Source organism: Aplidium turbinatum, chromosome 5 (genome assembly GCF_918807975.1).
Source record: "Aplidium turbinatum chromosome 5, kaAplTurb1.1, whole genome shotgun sequence".
NCBI lineage: Eukaryota > Metazoa > Chordata > Ascidiacea > Aplousobranchia > Polyclinidae > Aplidium > Aplidium turbinatum.
In genome coordinates, this window is record NC_137476.1 from 37,848,960 (window position 1) to 37,870,445 (window position 21,486).

The window sequence follows — 21,486 nt, forward strand, 5'->3', positions numbered from 1 at the left end:
TTCCGCTATAATGTTCAGAAATAAAATAATTGAATTATTGAAAACTATCTGTGCCTGGAATGTTGTAACAGGAAATACGGTGATTGCGTCTCAAAAACAATCTTTTTTGTACTCTTTTAGTGATTACATCAAATTATTTTGTTCATAAAAACAGAGAGAGACTGTTCACCAGGCATTTGATAATTAAAGTAATTTGCGTTCTTCTGGTGACTACTTACTAGGTTACCTCCTGATGTTAAAGATGATAACTAGCTTTTTGTATTTCCGACGTTTCGTCAGTCAGCATGACTGACTTTATCAAGGTGGCTAAAATAGGTTAACACAACCTGTTCAGTAGGGTGGAGTGAAAATAACTTTTTCGCGAAATTCAAAAACACAGCTCCCTAAAAAGTTGCTTTTGTTCCTGAAAAACACATTTGTGAAAAAAAATAAATAAAAAAATAATGTCTTGATAAAGCTCAATCCACAAATCAAAGATGGCCGCCAACTTTGCTTGAAAATACACTAAATTCACCATAACTTTGCCAATACTTGCCCAATTTTCATCATATTTCAACAAGCTTGTTTCATCCAATGCAATGGCAATAAGCACGCTGTGTGACGATCTGTTAAACAATGTGAACCAAAATTTGTATACCTGTTGCATATTTCTTGTCTTGTCAAAGGAGTTTGACACAGATGACCATAACTTATTGATAAATAAACTTCAACACTGCTACGGAATACGTGGCACTGTTTTTGACCTAATGAAAAGTTACCTTACCAATCGATACCAATATACCAAATTGTCTAATTCTGCTTCAAGCATGAAAAAAATCCTTTGTGGAGTCCCTCAAGGTCCAACATTGAGACCTCTTCTCTTTTTAATGTATATTAACGATCTTCCCTTAATGTCTAAGTTTTCAACCGTGATTTTTGCGAACGGCACATATCTAGCTTTACGTGGTGAAGATTTGGATTCTTTACAAACAGTAACCAATTCTGAACTACATAAAATTGATGCTTGGCTACGAAGAAATAAACTCTCCTTAAACTACTCTAAAACAAGCTACATTTTAATAAACAAAGTGCCAAAGCGTACTGTTGAAACTAATTTCAGGTTGTGTATCAACCAAACAGTGATAGAAAGAGTTAAAACAGTTAAGTATCTGGGAATCCATGTCGATGAAAATCTAACCTGGTCGTCACACATTAAACATTTGTCGCTGCAGTTGGCTCGATCTTCTGGAATTTTTTATCGCCTTCGTAACTATGTATTAGAAGAAACATTGCTTATGTTATATTATAGTTTAGTATATTGTCGTGTTCAATACGGTATTACTATATGGGGTACTGCAAGTAAAACGCTAATCAAGGAAGTAGACGTCAGACACAATAATATTATTCGCGCAATCACTAGAAGTACAAAATTCAGTCACGTCACTCACTTATACAAATCTTTGAATATTTTACAACGTGAAGATATTTACAAACTCGAAATTGCCAAATTTATGCATAAAGTTTCCAATAATAATCTACCACCTGTATTGCAAGATCGTTTTATAAAACTTGATAATATTCACTCGCACAACACTCGACAATTAGATAAAATGAAGTATTTTCTTCCACAAATAAACGAATCCGTGGCACACAATCTGTTGGCACATCGGGGTACTAGATTGTGGAGTGAATTGGATAAATGTATAAAAAGCAAAAACCTTGCTTTGTTTAAAAAACATTATAATATTACCTTGTTAAATTCTTATTAAATAGTTAAAATTGTTCAGTTTAATTATTTTATCTACATGTAACCTCGTATTTGTGTACTTTGTGTTATTACCCGATATGATTCATTTATTAATCTTATGTTTTCCTAGCTGGTCTTGATTCATTTTCCTACAAAATCTCATATGTTTCATTTCGATTTCGAAGCTACTGTTCAATCATGCTGTTTATTGATTTAGCTAACGTATAACTTGTAATGTCCAACGCTGCAATGTATGATGTCAGGCAGCACCTTGACTGGTTAACCGCAAGGTTGTTCGGTGCTGTCAGACCTTTCTATTGCTATATTTTGATTTGTATGTAATTGTGTTTCTTTTTCTCGACTCGTATTAGAAAGGCAAATAAACAAACATCTCTCTCTCTCTCTCTCTCAAGCTTTCCTCGTTCATGTCATAAAACACTAGAAATACATATGATGACAGCGTGAGCAAATCATGACGTCACCAAATCCAATATGGCCGCCAAATTATGTTCTTTTTTGCATTTTTTCCACTTCTACTTGTGGCACAAGGCATCAATCCCTATTGTGACGTATCTTAGGATGGAACAAGTGATGGACTCAATCTACAAGGAATACAGGCTTATTCTGAAGAACTATAAGCGAGATAAAGACAAGGATAGTTACAAAGAAAGACTTTGCAAGTTCAAGGAGAAAGCTGACCATCTATTTGACGTTTCGGCTTGCAAGTGTGCTAACTTGTATAACTGCAAGTGTGAGAAAGAGTGTAAATTGCCTAATGTCGAAAAGGAATTTCTGATAGATTAAAGAAATGCCGGGCAAATGATTATTGGTAGTATTGATAAAGCAGAAACACAAAAGCTAGAAAAAAGAAACAAAAGGAGAACATTGTTAAAGCATTGTGAAGTGACCCCAAGAAGTTGTGCTACTCAGTCGTCTGCATCATCTCAGGTTTATCATAGTGACAGTAACAGTGACATGGAATGTCCTAACAATAGTGGTACATATATAGATGCTTCCTGTCTAAAGAAGAGAAAGGTTTTCCTCAAATCTTTGCAAACAATGGCAACCATTTGTGACAGATATGGAGTATCAGATAGGGCAGCAGCAGCCATAGCGAGTTTTGTTCTTTCTGATGTTCAAGGCGGCAACTCCTTGGTGATCGACAGAAGCAAAGTTCGCAGGGAAAGGATAAAGAAACGCACAGCTTTGTCAGGTGAAGCCAGCACAAAGATTACAGGTTTATATTTTGATGGCCGAAAAGATAAGACAATGTTTAATACAAAAGAGATTGATGGCAAATTTCACCGTAAAATAATATCAGAGGAACACATAACAATTATAGCAGAACCAGGATCATCTTACTGTGGGCATGTTTGTGCAAGTAATGGGACAGGGGCTGAGACAGCTTCAAAGTTGTTAGATTATTTAGAAAAAAGGGGGTAGATGCAAATGAACTCAATGTAATTGGTACTGATGGAGCAGTCATCAATACTGGTGTAAAGAAGGGAGTCATTCAATTAATTGAAGAGTCACTAGGTAGACCATTACAATAGTGTATCTGCCTGTTGCATGCAAATGAGATTCCTCTCAGGTATCTTTTTCAGAAGATAGATGGTCCAACTACTGGCCCCCATGGATTTGCAGGACCAATCGGCAAAGTCGTTCATACCTGTGACCGTCAACCACTGGTAAATTTTGACAAAATACCTTGTGATTTAGAGCACATACTGCAACCCAAAGACTTAACCCATTAAAAGCCGCCACAAGTTCCCATTGCTTTTTTTAGGAAATATTTCAGCCACAAAGTTGTAAAGCCATAACTTTTTAATTAGTTTAAAAAAATTTGATGGTTTTTGCTTTTTTAATGCATTTTTTTGTTTGCCTTTTAAAAGGACACCGGCCACATAGTCAAATGTAAATCTCGCCATACCTTAACATAAGAAGGTGTTTGTTTCGGTAGAAATTTGTCAGATCTTTCTTGAAGGACGCTTCAAAGTTATTGTATGAACATATTATATTCACGGTAACCATTGGCGTAGCTAGTGGGAGGGTGACCCCCCCAGTAGGCAGTCTCCCCCCCCCCTGTCGGCTTGTGGTGGCAGAATATTTTTAAACGTAAACGAAAAAGCATAGTAAAAATCTTTTTTGAAACGGATTTGGCTCGAATTTTATTTTGCTGATTCCCACTTTACGCGTTCAGGGGTGCAAAATCATGGTCCGCTGCGGGCAGCACAAACCATAGCTATACGCCACTGACAGTCGTCGGCTCCAGCTCGTGACCGAGCATTGGTTTCGTCATCAAATCGAATTTGGCTTTAGATGGTGATGTCATATATGGCTTTGGAGGCCAGTCTATGATGGAAAAGAAGTGGGCAAAAGTCACATTGTATGGAGGGTATGGATTGTATGGAGGGAGGGACGTGTAGTTTTAGCTTTTCTAGATCTAGTGTTCGTTTTTCTTGGGCTTTTTGTATCTTTTTTTTTCGAAAATTTCCGTGCCTTCCTTAGATCTTTTTCTCCAGAGTAATTTGTCACTAGCAAGGTTTTTCCATGAATCCAGATCAATGTTTGCATGGTTGAGGGAGACTTTCAGCTGATCTTTGTATCTCATTTTTGGTCTTCTGGGGGGGCTTTTACCTGTCTCTAGCTGTCCCTCCTCGTTGTCCCTTCTCATGACATGTCCTGGCCAGCGAAAGCAGTGTTGCAATATGGTGGCTTTTGAACTGGGCAACCTAGCGCGATAAAGGATTGCATCTTTGGTGAGACAATCTTCCCAACGAGTGCCTAGCATTTGATTCAGTTTCTTCTGCTGCAAATTTTCAAGACGTTTGATGTCACGGCGGTATAGCCTAATGTCCAGGTTTCACAAGCATAGAGAAGGGTGGATAGAACGACTGCCCGGAGGACCATAATTTTTGTGCGAATAGATATAGCATGGTTGTTGAAAACACGATGGTTAAGTCTTCCATAGGCACAATGTGCTGCTTTTACACGATGTTGAATATTCTTTGACAGTGTTACAAACAGCCAAAAAAATGTTGCCATGTGGCCGGTGTCCTTTTAAAAGGCAACAATAAACATAAAGCAAAATAAACAAATAAAAGAAGCATAACTTTACACAAATTAGAGTGTAGTAGGAAGCACAATACTATAGAGTGTCAAACTATGAAGAGACATAATTCATATCTATTACTGATAGGCAATAAAACATGCATGTACCTCATCACTTCACGTCATCCGGCTCTTCTCATTTTTCAACAATTTTCAAACTTTCACAAAATTCAGAAAAAGTACGTTGTTCGCAAATATTTATCAACACCTTCCAAAACAGACCCTAAACAACTACTAGCAAGTCCAAAATGATTCAATCAAAATAAGATGATGCAATACTGATGCATTCAAAACGATGTCCTTTTAAAAGGACACCGGCCATGAATGGGTTTTAAGCACCGATCAGAAGTATCTGTTTGAAATCTATCTGGCTATTAGCAAAGGTTGTTGCTCCTTGGACCTTTCACTCAAATGCCCTGGTACAATTAATCAAGCAAGATGGCTTGATTAATTGTAGGCGCAAAATGTCAAAGTTTGAGAGCAAGGCTGATTTCAAAGTTTAGAATTTCAGTGAAGGTTACATTGAACAGGTCATTCTGGGGTGAAATTCATATCCCTTGGACTTCCCAGAATGCCCTTGGGCGACAAACGTATTCCATCCCCGGTTTGTCCGCTAAAAGGTTCACCTGTAGGACTGCCTCCACGTGGCGTGAACTGTCAACGTTAATTCTAAGGGCTTAACGGCTAAACGTCCTATCCTACTCTGTTGCAATTATTGAAGGTGTTTTTAATTTCTAGATGAATACTAAACTAAATAAAGCTTTCATCTGTATTTACTACTATCAAGAGGAACAATCGTACCCACGACAGAAGACAACATAACCATATAACTGTCAAGCGTTGGAGCAAATCGAAAAAGAAGTGTGTAACTTGGATAAGAAATGTGAAAAACTGAATTTGGCGGCCATATGGGATTTGGTGACGTCATAATTTGCTCACGCTGTCATCATATGTATTTCTAGTGTTTTCTGACATGAATGAGGAAAGCTTGTTGAAATATGACGAAAATTGGGCAAGTATTGGCAAAGTTATCGTGAATTTAGTGTATTTTCAAGCAAAGTTGGCGGCCATCTTTGATTTGTGGATTGAGCTTCATCAAGACATTATTTTTTTATTTTTTTTTTTCACAAATGTGTTTTTCATAAACAAAAGCAACTTTTTAGGGGGCTATGTTTCTGAATTTCGCAAAAAAGTTATTTTCACTCCACCCTACTGTTCAGCAATGATGGCATAACACAAAAACGTACTGATAAAATGAATAAAGTAAAGCAGTAAGAATCAGAGTTAAAACACGCAACAAGATACCTAGAGGTTAAACTGAATACAGTGAATGCCTAAAACCAGCAGGCTACTTTCCAACAGCGTAAATTTACCATTTTTTCTGTCTTGTCTGATGTTTTTTCAACGTTTCTTGACGGTGGCCCTAAAGATGATAAAATTAAGAAAAGGCGGCCGAGAGAACGAAACTGGCCACCCTACTCTAGTTAGTGCCGAAGGCTGAGTATAATGGGAAGCTTATCTTCTCATTCCCTCAAGCTTATTATCTCAAGCTAAAAACTGAGTATGGGACCTTTACTTTACTTAAAGCAATTTAAACACATATAACGTTGAAATTATCCTTAGAAAGAACCACAGAAAAAGTTGATAATTTATTGTTAAAAGAACTCCCAGTACGAATAAATTGAGTTTACAACAAACTATAGTAACAATAAGATCGGCCTCCAGGGGTTTCCAACCTTTTTGGCCAAAGGGCCACATGCAGTTTACGAATGATTGCGCGGGCCACTTGAGTTTTTACTGCTAATTTGTAATCTTAAAAATGACTGTCTTATAATTTCTAATTAACACTCTCACACCAAAATTTTAATCTTAGAAATGTCTACTATTTTTATTTTACAGTTATGAGAACAATAGACAAACCAAGATATAGTAAAGTCAATAAAGTTTTTACTACACGTCGACATTTTCATGTGAAGTTTGGCACTGTTTTTCTCTAACAAGTTAGGCCAAGTGCGGTGAAATGGACGATATAGCAATGCAAAGCGAGTTTTCCATATGGCTGTCAGAAATTAGTGATCACTCAGTGGATTTGACATGGTTCATCCGCGAAAAAACTTACTCGCACAAGTATGTGCTGCCGAATAATGATGTCAATCAATCTATGGATTCTCTGATATTTTTCTTGAGAGACAATTTTTCGTAAAATTCTAGAAAAAGAAAGTTTTGAACTTCTCCCTTTAAAACAAGAAATATTACTGATTGACTGACTCTTGAACCACGACTACAATTGTGTGGAAAAATGTGGACGCAACAGTGTGGAAAATGTGATGCGTAACAATGTGCATCGTGATGCAATAAAATTAACTTGAACAATTGCGCACCCCATGCACTAGGGACTATAGAATAATAGACAAAGAAAGCAAACAATAAATACCAAGTTCTCGAAATGTAAGATCGCCATAAATTACGTAGACGATTGAGTTGATTATATATGTCATTTCGAAAAATACCACGCGGGCCACTAAGAATCTTCTCGCGGGCCACATGTGGCCCGCGGGTCACTGGTTGGACACCCCAGGCCTAAACCAAAACATAAATCTCAAAATAGCAAATTTGGGCAGAAAAGAAACATACGACAGAGATTAGAGCTTTTGTCGAAGCATTAAGTTGTCTTGGTTACAGCAATTGAGTCACATTTTAAAGTTTATCAATGAATTTGAAAGATGAACATTCACTTGAAAAATATTGAATTTTTATGAAGAAACTTTAATACAGCGGAAAGCACCTGGTTTACACTGGTCATCGTCTCTTTTATCGTATCTTGGTTGTCAGCTTATCAATTCCTGAGTAAGACTAACTAAGTTCTTGTATTGACAGTTCCACTTTATCATAATTGTGTAATAGTGAACACCAGACGCACAGTTTGAAAGTGTACTTACGTTACATTTACGTTACATTCAAGATTGTGTAACAAAAATTGATTATGGCATACCTATTACCTACTCTCTCGCAAAACACAGAAAACTACAAAACGCTGAAATGCATTTGACATCTCAAGAATTCAAAATAAATGACGTGCTTCTTCGTTGTGTGAGCCTTTCGGGCCGAGAGTCTATCCTTTCACCACCCCACATCGAGGATGTTCCTGGACTACACAGGAAAGCTGTTAAGAATGGCGTCATGAAGACGAACAGTGTTAGATTTGTTGGCCGAAAGAAGCTTTACCAGTTTGCTCCTCTCCTACTGATTAGCAGTTTTTATCATGTTAAGAGATGGTTAGTGATTTCATGGCCACCTGGAGATGCGGCCTGATTTGTCACATTTTGCAGATTTTGATTACAGCTACTGCTAGTGTTTGACTGACATTTTTTGAGATGTTTTTAGTTTTTGCGGTTTCCTAATGGCATAATACTTTTTTGTTGCCTTGGGGAAGCAGTAGCAAATGAGAAAAAGTAAGTTGAAAAACGCTAAATCAGACTGTCATTGAAAAATTAACAGTCTGACTAAAATCTTCGAAATCAAATTTTCTTTGTTTTTTAACATGTGAGGATGTTAAAACCTATTGTGTCATCTGGGAAAAGAGAAAAGAAAGCGTAAAAATCTAAATTTTAGAAAAATTTATTTAAACGTTTGCCCAAAGTTAGAAAAACCTGGAAATTTCTGCAAAATGTGACAAATCAGGCCGTATCTTTAGGTGGCCATGGTGATTTACATTTCAGTTGCAAGCAGAACTGCAAACTCGACAGACTTATATTCCAATTTTATCGATTACAATCATCTTGTCTGTAGTCTGCAACGTTAGATAGTTTCAATTGTTTTGAGATAGTATAATCTCTCTTTAGAAGTTTTAGTAGAATTCGCAGCAGGTGCCACTCGGTGCAGTAGGTGGGACCTGTCAGTGTATAACTCCGTTGCGGGAGAATGTGTCGATCTATGGTGTGCCAACGAACTTTAGAAGACTTGATAGAAAAAGAATTGTTTTGAGAAAGTAACCAACGGCTTATTAGGATGGTGAGAATATTATGTCTCAATCTTTATAAAGATTGCTTTGTTCTACACATACGGTATTAGAAGTGAATTTATTTCCACACTAGTCAGTTCAATCATAAATAGCTGAAAATCGATTTCGATCAGCTGCTTGAGCTGGATTATCTTCAGTTAAGCTTATTTATTGTTTCTATTTGAATAAGCTTAGCTGAAGATGATTGTCACAGTTTCTTTATATCTCATACCAGGAAAGAGGCTTGGAAAGGTTCAATGACGTAGTTTAATGGGATATAACCGAAATGCAGCCAATTAAATAGTCGGATAGTTCTACCAGCAAAATGATAATAAAACTTCTTGAAGGACTTTAACGAACGGCTTCTCAAATAACTCTAATTTCGAACACAATTTATATCAGCACCAATTTTCATCTACTTTTATTCAATTACTTCGACTCTCAATCAACAATAATATCTGCACCTATTACCAATCTACAACTCATAACACAACTCTCATAATAATCAATTCATAATAATAATTTACGCAAATTACACCACTATTTATAGAAGGTTGTTGGGTCTAGTAACATCGAGAAGGTTACGTGATGTCACATTGTTCTGTCAAGCTGCATTAAACGTAAACAAGCAGAAGTTTAAAGAATGTCACGTAGGTAGAAGATTCTTACATAATAAATATTTCGCAATCGGACATCTACTGGTAAACATCCTTATGACGTCATGACAAACGTCACTCGGCAATTGTGAAAAACAACAGAACATTCCAGATTTGTTCTGAATGAATGCCCCGAATGCTCTGGAAACACGTTACATAATAATACAAGCTTCGCAATCAAAAGTTACTTCAGGTCAATAACCGATAATAACACATCGCTGAAAAATCCTATAATGAAAACAGCACGCTCTGTCAAGATACAAAGCAGCCCGACGCGAGACCTTGCACATTGATTGTGACAATGATCAAGCTGCTAGCTGATCGAAATCGATTTTTAGCTGTTTATGATTGAACTGATTCGTTTGAAAATAAATTCGTTTGTATTACTAGACATGTAACCGAGTCATTTATATCAAGCATCGTTGTGGGTTTGACACCTGTCAGAAGATATTTCATCTTCTTTTTTTCATATATTATTGTAGAACAATATAATCTTTTATTGAGTAAGCTTCAACTGCATTTGAATAGATGGACATCTCTTTTTATTGGTTAGTTTTGTCGTTTGCATTTGTGCATTGCTCAAATGAAGTAACGTTATCATGTGGTAATAATGACGTCATGGAGAAGGGACTTCCCGGTATTCTTGGGAAACTTGGAGCAACCGGAATGAAAGGTGAAGTTGAGGTGGTTTTGTGACTTGCAGGAGCAGAATTTTCTTGTGTATTTTGTGTGGTACAAACACTTTAAAATTGTCGGTGGAAAGCAGCGGATAATGCAATGGCTTTCCGGTAATGATAATCTGGTTCGATACCACTTAAGCTGGTTGTTGACAAGCTCACCTCTTTACTTTACTTTGGTATTATTGCTTTTAAACCTAAACACATGAAATGTTTAAAATGAATGCTTTTTTTCACTTTCAACATTGAAGCTTGTAATTAGAGGTCAAATACACAAACGAAAGATTTTTAAAACAACCGGTGAAGGAAATCGTCTCATTAGATAAACAAAGATCAGCTTGCGCATAGTTTATGGCAGATCACCAATAAAGATTTCTAATCAGTGGGATACGGCTAGTGCATTTGGAAGTATTAGTCACCAAAATTAGCTGCTTCATCGGATGATTTGTTTTATCACTAAATAATGCAATGTTGGTATGCCCAATTGCCCAACCTTCGGTGTGAGTATGCTTCGTTGGTGATGTCATAAAGACTACGCCGAATCAACAACAGGATGAGCATGCAGTGGATTTTTTTTGACACTAAGACAATTGAATTTTGCATCAGTCTTCGTGTTTTTGGCGGTTCTACTAACCTGCATCTTTGTAATGTGTTGCCATGTCATTACCGTGGATGTTCAACAGAACAGAGGTCATCTGTTCATCTGGAACCACTTTCTGGCATCTGATGCAAACTTTTTTGCTCTAGCCTCTAAAGAACATTTCCGTTTGCTTCACTTCCTTTACAGTTTTTGGTCATGCGCACATGCGGATGTGGAGTGATTTAGATACATTGACCATAGACAGTCGATTAATTGAAATTTTCTACTTGTAGGTGAAATGGGAGAGACAGGAAGATGCGACAACCAAACCAAAAGTACAAAGGAAATCTCCAACTTGTCAGAACGAGTGACTAACCTCGACGAAAAAATGAATCAAATATGTTTGTTTTGTGTTTTATATTAAATCATATTTTGTCAATTTGGGTGTAACCTAACAATTACTGTAAAAACCTGTTTAACCTAGTTTATATATAAGACTTCGTTATAATAACGTGTTAGTTTGCTATGAAGTAATGTGAGTGGAAACATGTCCTTTAGAGTAATGGCTAGCTATGTCACTTTTGGCGAGCAATGTCTCAAACGTCTACTTTTGTTTTCTTGATTTTTCCAGAAGTAAAGAACTGTAGTGTTTGTTGAGGTTGCAAACAGTTTGGGAAACTTGTTGTAGCATTTTAGTTTTATGTCATGCTTATGTTATATCGCACTTAAATATTAGGATACGGCATCAGTTTTATGAATTAAAGACCGCATCAATTTTTAGTGAATCTACACTTAAAGTAAGAAGGGTAGCCTAATCGTATTTTTTTTTTAAGTGCAACTTTAGCCCTGCTTTTATGATACAACGGTATATTCTAAGACTTCTGGTGAAAAAAATTGAAAGTTACGTCTAAAACTTTTGAAATTTCTATTTAACCACGTACGGTAAATTGATAGTTTTGCATTATAGTGTTCAGGTTTGTTTGAGTTTGCAGAGCTCCGGCTGCATGCAGCGCTCTATTGGTGCTGGTTGTGTACAAAATTTATTTTTTTATTTTTGCACACTGTTAGTAACCTCAACAAATATTATAGCTCTTTACTTTTGAAAAAATCAAGAAAACAAAAGTAGGCCTTGTAGAAATTGCTCACAAAATGTGGCATAGCTAGCCGTAACTCTAAAGGCCATGGTGGAAATTGAATTATCTTTTTTTTTTTCAGACAAATGCGAGATCTCGCTGATTTGTTAGTTTGATTTTTGTTCTGTTCTTATTTTCTGTTTTTCTTTCTAGTACAAAATTTAGCTCGAATCAACTCCAGTAGCACCGGCACATCATGGGAAGGCTGCTTGACTGAAGGAATCAATCCAATGTTTATAGATGGAAGGCTGATTAATGTTTATTGTGAAATTGACGGCGAAGATAGATGGCTTGTAAGGAACCAGTGTACATACACTCGTGCATATGCTTTTTATCAAGCAAATTGTCCTATCTAGATGCAAAGATAGTTTAACAATACTGTATCAATTGAAGTGGCGAGAACGGAAAGTGCTCAAATCAGTAGTCATTTTGAAAAACATACTGTACATTCAGAGCTCTGTCAGCAATTATACCGTGAACCTTAGTAAACCTGGCAAAATATATACACCGCAAAATGTGCATTTGGAGACTTAGATATCAATTTTAGGTGCAAATATCTTGGCAATGTGCTCAACGTTCCTCGTACAGATGCTTGAAGTGCTCTAAATTTATTTAATTAAATTGTGACATAAGCTGCATTTCATTCTCACCTCTTTGATTACTGTCTTCCTAATGTGAAATTTTAAAACAACATTCTGTAAAGAAGCTATTATTAGCTGGTTTATTCATGAAAATAAAATAGAGAAAATATTCAGTTTGAATACTAAAAAAAATTAGGTCTTCATCAGGATAAGTATCGTTTCCAGCACTCGTTGCAAAAGTGCAAACAAAGACAAACAAGTTGTTTTGTAGTTTTACTGAAATCAGTTGAAGTGCTAACTTACACTTCGTTGATAAATAGCAAATAAAACATATCAGCTTATGTTTGTCCGAAAAGCTTGTAATGTCTCTTGAAGTTCAAAATAAACAGGTTTGAATTTGATCTCGACAGACAACTGACAAGTTATTTTGTCGTTATCAGATTATGAATCCAAAACTAATTCATAAATCCAAGTATACATCTTAAATGGTTGTGAATCTACCAGTTATAACAAACAGATAAACGTGTTTTGGCGTACTTGACAAACTTCGGGATCATACGTTTCATTTCAGGTATTTCAAAAACGATTTTCCGGTGAAGTTAACTTTTATTTGGATTGGGAAGCGTACAGGAATGGATTTGGGAATTTAGACAACGAATTCTGGTTAGGTAAAACGTCTTAAAATAGCTTATGTTTAACACACTAATAGCAAGTGTAGCTGCGTTGAGGAACAGGATAGATTTTAAAATAAACATTTTTTGAAGGACTTGAAAACATTCACGCCATCACAAATTCTGCTTCATATAAACTTCGTGTTGATCTTGAAAATTGGAATGGCAACACTGCTTATGCTGAGTACAGGTATCAAACTTAAACGATCAACAAAATTTGATTTAACTTTACTGCGATGCTTATCCCTTCAGCATGCTCAATGTAATGTATAATATCAAATAGAGAAATAAAACAGAGTAACCTTAGCGGGTTTAACATACTTTTTTTACACACAAAAATAAAGCATAATTGAAATAAACTCAAACCTTTTCGACACGTACGTGTATCCTCATCAGGAATTAAATCTGCAATATACATAAAATGAAAATCGTAAGATAAATTTGACTTTGCAGTACAACTGCAACGACACTCTGGACTGAAAAGCACAAACTGAACAAATGATACGAGAATGATTACGAGTAAATTATACAGTGGAATACAGACCACATGAGGTGTAAACTACAGGCATTGGAAAAACAATTAGAACACACACAAAAGAAACGATGAGCCACAGGCGAATAACTGCCGGTTGAGAGATGGATTGTTACGTTGGATTCTTAAAGGGGACCTGTAATGAAAAATTAAATTTTTTTTGATGATTCTTTAGTGTTTAAGTAGCCTATTACATTTTTCAAAAAAATTTTTGATATGCCTTTTTGTTTGGGAGATAAAACCAACTGAAAATCGGCCAACTGATTGCGCTATGTGTCTTGTGACGTCATAGGCGGGCAGCCAACTAAACAGCTTCACGCATTTGCCTTAGAAACGCAGCATAGGTCATTGTATATTGAGTAATAGAAGGTCAGCACAAACAAGATGTCTGAAACTAGACAAGGATTTCTCTTTGAACCAAAAAGACGGCGACTTGACAGCGAAGAACATCATTCTGATTTGTGCTCTGACAACACCAGTTCGGACAGCAGTCGGATGGAAAATTTGCATTGAAAAAAATGCAGGAAAATAATTTGCTTGAACCAAGTGGTTTATATCAACTAAAAGTAGCCTATGTATTCAGAGTTGCCTACCCTGCCCATGTTTTACTGTCCTACTGACCTGTTTCAAATTCTTGTTGTTTTCTCGCTTTGCTATTCGATCCAAACGCCCGATCGTACTCACAGACCTGTACCTAGGTTGATCGAATTTTGTGGGTACTGCATTGACAGTGGTTTTCACATAACTTGAAAAATCAAAGACAGAAGAAACAGCTTCAGGGATGAGCAGGTGTCTGGACTTGGTGCCTTGTAGCTCTGTCTGTAGATCACGTTGGTAATCGCTGGCCAGACAATGATTGCTGCACGCACGGCAGTGCTTGTTTACAGGTGGGTTTTTGAGTTTCATCGCCGAGATCCATTTCTTCAGCTTATCGTCATTATTCAGAGGTAAACGATGAAAGGATATCCCTTTGACGATTCCCCGGTTAGTACAAACGGGAGCCATACAAGAAGCCACTATTTTAAGGGCCTAAAAACTCCCTTAGCACAAAATTGTTCGCTGTTTCGGAACCTACGCGATTTGTTCCTTGTGTTTGCACGCAAAACAGTAGACCTTTGTCAGCCAATGACGTCCTCAATAATTTTGACCAATCAGAATCATTCAATTTAAAAAAGTTTTTTTTAGGTTTTTTAATTAATGGTAACACAAAAAATAAAAAAATTGTTGAAAAAAGTTTTATTTCAGAAAGATCTACAAATACAAAAGCAATGTATTTTCGTTGCAGTGCACCTTTAAGGCTTCCATGATCTTAGTCTGAAAAACCTAACAACTAAAATTGCAATTAAAGAGCACATCGCCTCTTGTGAAACGTGCGCAGACAATGTCTCGATCGACCAATTTAAAATCATCTCTCGAGGCAGATCTGATTTTCAGACTAAGATCATGAAAGCCATAAGAATCAAACATAACAATCCATCTCTTAACCGGCAGTTATTCGCCTGTGGCTCATCGTTTCTTTTGTGTGTGTTCTAATTGTTTGTCCAATGCCTGTAGTTTACACCTCACGTGATCTATTTTCCACCGCATTGTTTAGGCGTGGTCATTTTTGTGTCATTTGTTCAGTTTGTGCTTTTCAGTCCAGAGTGTCGTTGCAGTTGTACTGCAAAGTCAAATTTATCTTGCGATTTTCATTTTATGTATATTGCAGATTCAATTGCTGATGAGGACACACGTACGTTTCGAAAACGTTTGAGTTCATTTTAAGGATGTTATATTTTTGTGTGTAAAAAAAGTATGTTAAACCCGCTAAGATTACTCTGTTTTATTTCTCTATGGTTCAACATAGCAAACTCTCTACCATAGCTTTAATATCAAATAATAATGTACGGTATCTAAAATTAGTAAAGTTAATTGCTCAATGATCCCATAAAACAGTATAATATTTGCCCAATCAGGCTACCAATGAACTTAATGGTTAAATATAACAACGTGTAAATTGGAATATAAATGGGCTTACTTCGTATTGTAGAATCGCGTTGTTATTGCGTTTCTGTTGCTATTCATACAGCTGTTTAGCTACAGCTTAATTCTGTCCAATTTAATGGTTGAATGCACCCTGCTACATTTAATTCTCCCTGTAGTGCTTTTGTGCACTAGTTTGTAAGCGTTACATACTGTAGTTTGAAAGAGTGGGCAATATTTTTATTGTACCTTTCCTTGTTCTGTAGAGTTAAGTTTACAAACTGTTTATTAAAGCCTTGGAAGTCAATACAAACAGATGTGTTCTACTACAATTTGACACGTAGCCAAAGAAATACTATTTGGCCAAAGCATAAAGCGATAAATGAGAAGTTTATATTGTCTTTAACCGTATCTGTTACTGCTTCCTTTTAGAGGCAAGAGTCACTGGCCGAGACCATCAGGTCTACGTCTCTTTTATTGCTAATTACTCCGTCGGCTTATATCAAATAACAACGGGAAAAAGTATGCCGTTGGTCAAAAGCCTTATCTATCACTTCAATCAATTTATTTCGCAAAATATATTCGTGATTGTGTATTTTAGGTAGAATAGGTGATAAAGACTCGGTTTTTGACCTATTTTCGCCATTTCTTAGTCAAATTTCTCAGTTGACAGTTTATTTTGAAAGTCTTCTTGCATTGAACACAGAATTTCATCAATTTTGTATTTACGTTTCTGTGCAAACAGTATTCCATGCACTTTTTGCACTACAAAGCAATTTGCGCGAATAACAAATTACTTTCCTAATTATTGTCTGCCAGCAAAAAATGACTCATTCGAAGCGCGGTCTCTCCTCATGCAGCGTGCACACGTCTGAACTGTCGTAAAATGCCATATGTGAAAGTAACTAATGGGTTGGTGTACATATTTACGTCGATTCCACGTGAAGTAATGTCGAATAATTGTACATAACCCTGTAGCAATTATTTTCGACTTGGATAGGCGATAGCGAAATTCTTTAGTCAAAAATCTCAGCTTAGGTAAATTTGACATTAATAGATGTTAAATCAACGTAACCTCTTCATTGACTTGCATGGCTGAAAGCGTTTTTCGCAAGCTAAGGAAATAAACTCAATCATTATATCAGTGACAAACACAAAATGAAACCGCAAATTAATAGTAAACTGTCAATCAAGCTATTAAATATCAGGAAATTTCTTGCATTTCATAACTGGCTGTGACAAAAGGTTTATTGTCAACTTCACAATTATCCGATACCAACATAATCGGGATTAAAAGTTAGGGCAAGAAAAAAAGTAAAATTCAAGAAATCTCAGGTTTCTAGCGTAACTGCTTCTATGTGAAATTGCTGAATTAGCAGAGGCGAGACCATATGGTCTACGCCAGTAACAGGTACGGTTAAACTGATTGAAGTTCGCTTGCTCGCTTTCTGGTGCTATCGAGTGTTGGGAGTAATTGTGGGCGGCTCACAAAATATCTGACTTTTTTAAAATCACACAATGTTCATTTCAGCACCTTCTCTGTTGGAAATTCCAACTCTAACTTTCGGTTGAGCGTTGGAGGGTATAGCGGAACAGCAGGTTCGTTATTTGATATATATTTTCATAGCGTCACAATAGTAATTGTTTGTTGTTCTATGACACGCATGTTCTACCCACTGAAATCTTTTTGTCTACTTGAATCTTATTGTCAATACACCAGGTAAAGGTGAGTCCCATACTTGATCCAAGGATCCGGGGATGAGAAGATAAGGTTCTCATTATACTAAGTATTCGGCACTAAGGAGAGTAGGGTGGCCAGTTCCTTTCTCTCGGCCGCCTTTGCTTCAGCAACTACGCCTACCCAATTTATTACACCCTGGGTAGAGGTGAGCACTGAGCAGTGTTTGTCAACAACCAGCATAAGCCGGGAGTCGAACCAGGATTGAATGATTGAAAAGGGAGCGCCTTACACGCTGCGCCATCCCACCGCCATGCACCAAGCTATATTTAACTTTTGTCATCACAATGCTCCTCCAAATATTCTAATCAAAATGTACAAAACAAACATTTCCAAGTCATCTTAACGGGCTACTGTCAGTATAATTGTGGCATCAATTACATTTACAGACATTTATGGATTCTATTTGAATAAGCACTTTCTGATGATCTTATTAGTAAGTAGTAGCTGAAGTTAACATTTACAGAACAAATAGTTAAGGCATAATCAAGCAAAAATTACAAAAATGATGTTATTTGGTGAAACATGTTGAAAGCAAATTGTGACCATTAAATACACAGGGGCCTTTTTGTTTGTGACACATCAAGTGATAATAGAGCATATGAAGCGACATTATCAGCAGGCTTATTTTTCGTTTGTAGCTATTTACTTGATAAATGTTTATGATGTCACAGATGTAATATAAATCCGATCGCAGGTGATGGCTTGTCCTATCACAATGATCAACAATTCAGTACAAGAGACCAAGACAATGACTCGGACAATGGATCTTGTGCGGTGAACAGTAATGGAGCATGGTGGTACAAAAATTGCTATAGATCCAGCTTGAACGGAAGATCTGCTCCGAAAGGGGTTGGTACTATTTATTACTCAGGAATAATATGGAATGGCTGGGGAGGACATGGGATTGCAATAAAGAAAGTTGAGATGAAACTACAACCCCAAAATAAAATGTAGAAGAATAATGTTTCATAATAATCAAACCCCACACGATTTTTCAGAAGTGTGAATTTTTAAACATACAAAAATTATTTCAGCACTGACAAGGCTCACAAGACTTTAAATAACTTTTTCCAGTGCATAGTGTTCTGATGAAAGTACATCATACTTGTATGTTTGTTACGGAATATTAAAATTTTACACGCATTTCAGTGGACTGGTTTGACTTACAGGATTGTAGACGATGAAACGACATAGTAAAAGGCAAATAAAATTACAGTCGAACATGTCACATTATTTACTAGTGGAAAACTTCAGAGTATTTCAAGAGTAATCGCCGCTACATTTAGACCTAATGTATTTAACTATGCAAATGAAAAATTGCTATGCATGAAATCCACCAACCTCCAATGAGCCACAAAGTGCGGCCTCATAAACAGATATTGACAGTCCTGCTGTTGTGATAACAACACCCATGGCATGAAAGCAAGAATCTGATGAGACGAGTCCACAAAATAGGTTTATGATCGAAGAGTTGATTGCATCAGCAGCGTTTCACTTAAGCGGCCGATTAAGCTGATTATCTGATTAGTTAATCGGGAATCAATTTATCGGTGGAACAATAATCAAGGATTCTAATCAGAGGATTACGGTTAATGCAAAACAAAAAAAATTATCCTCGGATTAACATGCTTAATCGCCAGATATTTTTAATCGGTAAGCCAACCTTCAGGCTGTGATTTCCAGCTCTTTTATGAAAAAAAAACTTTCAACATTTGAATTGCTTCACAACTGGTATGGAACGGCGAGCAATAGTAACCAAAAAAAGTTAGATAGCTCGAAATAAAATCCAAAAGTTTTGTGAACACAACCTGACTATATATAACCTACGCCTTACGGTGAAATATTCTTGGAGAGATTTCATCAGCGCTATCAAACATTTCATCATCATCATCGGCCCTATACCTTAAATAGGTGTCAGCTACTGTGATTCTCCACAACGATCGATCGCCCATTGTTCAATCAAACATTTGTTGCGAATTACTAAAAGCACTGGAACATACCCAACACAATCACTAGAAATGTAAATTTTAAATCCATACATTTTTTACTAGCAAGTTTTGAATTGATCAATGTGCTGCATCTTGTGTCTAACATCGTTGGACGGGTTAGTTCATGTCTTCGTTTTCAAGCTTCAAATATAATTTACATGTTCAATTTCTGCACATCCATCGCGTTAACCAAATGAACTATCGGTCCGCCCCAGTAGCTCAGGGGTTAGCGCGTGATTTCGTGAACGAAAAAGCTTCAAGATCAAGCGACGCTAGTTTGATTTTCCAGATATGCGCTTGAGCAACGCATTCTAAGGACTGCTCTCAATTCAGAGGCACCTAATACTGTAGATGGAATTATTCCCTGGCAACACTTCAACAATCGGAAAACTTCACTCTGCCAATCTCGGTAACCGGCCCTGCATCAAGAACCTCTGCAAGTACGTGAAACTACCAGGAATAACCTATCAAGGCTTTGCCAGTCCGAGAACAAAGATTCAAAACCAACTAAAATTCTTCTTTGCCGACTGGTCAGGTTATTGGTAACAGCTGTTACTAAATGTTAATTTTGTTCAACTGAAAAACGTGAACCTCTGAAATAAACAATGAAACCGCAATAAAACTCTAAAGCTAATGTCTTGTCAAACGGAAGCGCCACGCTTCAGCACGTGGAATCTAAGATTTAGATCGATTTCCTATAGGCTACATGTACATGATTTCCTTTAAAAGTAAATCTCAAATACTTTGTGTGTCATGCAGTCGACTTTAGGTATTGCAACACAAGTCAAGGCACAGAATAATTTATAACTTTAAATGTTTTGCTTCTGTTTTCTGTGGAATGGTTGAAACGTTTTGAAACAAATACACCACAACAAAACACTCGACCAAACCAACAAGCAAATTTATTTTGTGATTTGGTGTCGAAACATTGAAATAAACTGCAACGGTAGCGAAAGCTTGGATGTTTATCTAAATTATTTTAAAAAAGATGTGGAAGCCTTTTCATCAGTTGATATTCAAGTGAAAGCAAATAAAATATATTTGTTGATGTCAACAATGAACGTGCGACTTAGTGTCGGTAGTTTGCTTATAAATGGAACAAGACTCAACTTGTTCTACTTCAGTTTGGAAGTTAGAATTGTGTGAGACGGCCCAGGCCAACAACATTGCTTAGAAAACTTGCCCAAATATAAAAGTTAGTCGAAATTAAATGGCCAAACAACCAGAGGTGAGCAGTAGCGCGCTACTCGCCGCTACTTCTTTGGTAGAAGTAGCGCAGCAACATTTTTATTGAAGTAGCGGTTGCAGTAGCGGCGCTAATTTTTTTCTATGTAGCGATGGAGCAGAGGCGCTACATTTCTTTCAATCGCACTCCCGCTACACGCTATACTTTCCAATTTAAAGCGAAAAAAATGACTCGTTTTTAGAAATTTTTCATGAAAACAAAGCGTGAAAAAATCAAAGCAGAAATCATTTGATTATTGCAGGAAATATCAAACCACGTTGATACCAACAAGAGTGACACCAACACTCAGAGATGGGCATTTTTGGTAGTTGAAGATTCGAATCTATGCTAGCCCTTTCAATCATGAATTATTTTTTTTCACTTTTTTTATTATTTTTTGTGTAATTCTAGGTAAATTGAGTACACTGAACATTATTAACCACATTTTGTATTCCAAAAATTTTTACTTTGGCAGAAATTGCTTGTATCATATATGATACAATATGACTACATGGGTGCAAAATGACAAAATTGTGTCTTACAACAAAACACAGGATATGTAAGAAATGATAACATTTTAGCTTATATTTATAGCTTAGAAAGCTTACATTGCATTTACTACCAAATTGCAAGACATTATAACATGTTTTTTTGCATTTTGCAACCCCCCCCTGCAGACAGCTCTCCCCCAAAATTTTACCAAGCATTGGCTAAAAAGCCTTTGGCTTACCCAAAAAAAAAGCAAATAGCAGAAAATGATCCTAACAAACATGTTACATACACACATTAGATATACAATGAATGGAAGTGATGAAAACAGTTTCTATTTTAGCTCAAACATGTATTTTATGCAAAATTTTGATGTGCAACAAGTATCTTTCATTTTATTTTCCACAACCATTG

At 36.5% G+C, this 21,486-nt stretch overlaps 1 protein-coding gene across 1 annotated transcript; it reads left to right on the forward strand.

Annotated features, from left to right (window-relative positions):
• The first annotated feature begins 10,081 nt into the window (after positions 1–10,081).
• LOC145770504 (ryncolin-1-like) lies at positions 10,082–18,441 on the forward strand. The gene is made up of 7 exons (XM_082582169.1): positions 10,082–10,166; positions 11,044–11,151; positions 12,037–12,176; positions 13,036–13,132; positions 13,229–13,325; positions 17,161–17,228; positions 18,065–18,441. Exons 1-7 carry the CDS (start codon positions 10,112–10,114, stop codon positions 18,322–18,324), a joined length of 825 nt encoding a protein of 274 aa, XP_082438295.1. The 5' UTR covers positions 10,082–10,111; the 3' UTR covers positions 18,325–18,441.
• The last annotated feature ends 3,045 nt before the right edge of the window (positions 18,442–21,486 follow it).

Excerpts from the sequence above, each read along its gene's own strand:
- LOC145770504 (XM_082582169.1), top strand. The coding sequence starts at position 10,112 with ATGGAGAAGGGACTTCCCGGTATTCTTGGGAAACTTGGAGCAACCGGA. Across the intron at positions 10,167-11,043 it reads TGGAGCAACCGGAATGAAAG|GTGAAATGGGAGAGACAGGA; the intron begins GTGAAGTTGAGG and ends TTCTACTTGTAG. Across the intron at positions 13,133-13,228 it reads AGACAACGAATTCTGGTTAG|GACTTGAAAACATTCACGCC; the intron begins GTAAAACGTCTT and ends CATTTTTTGAAG.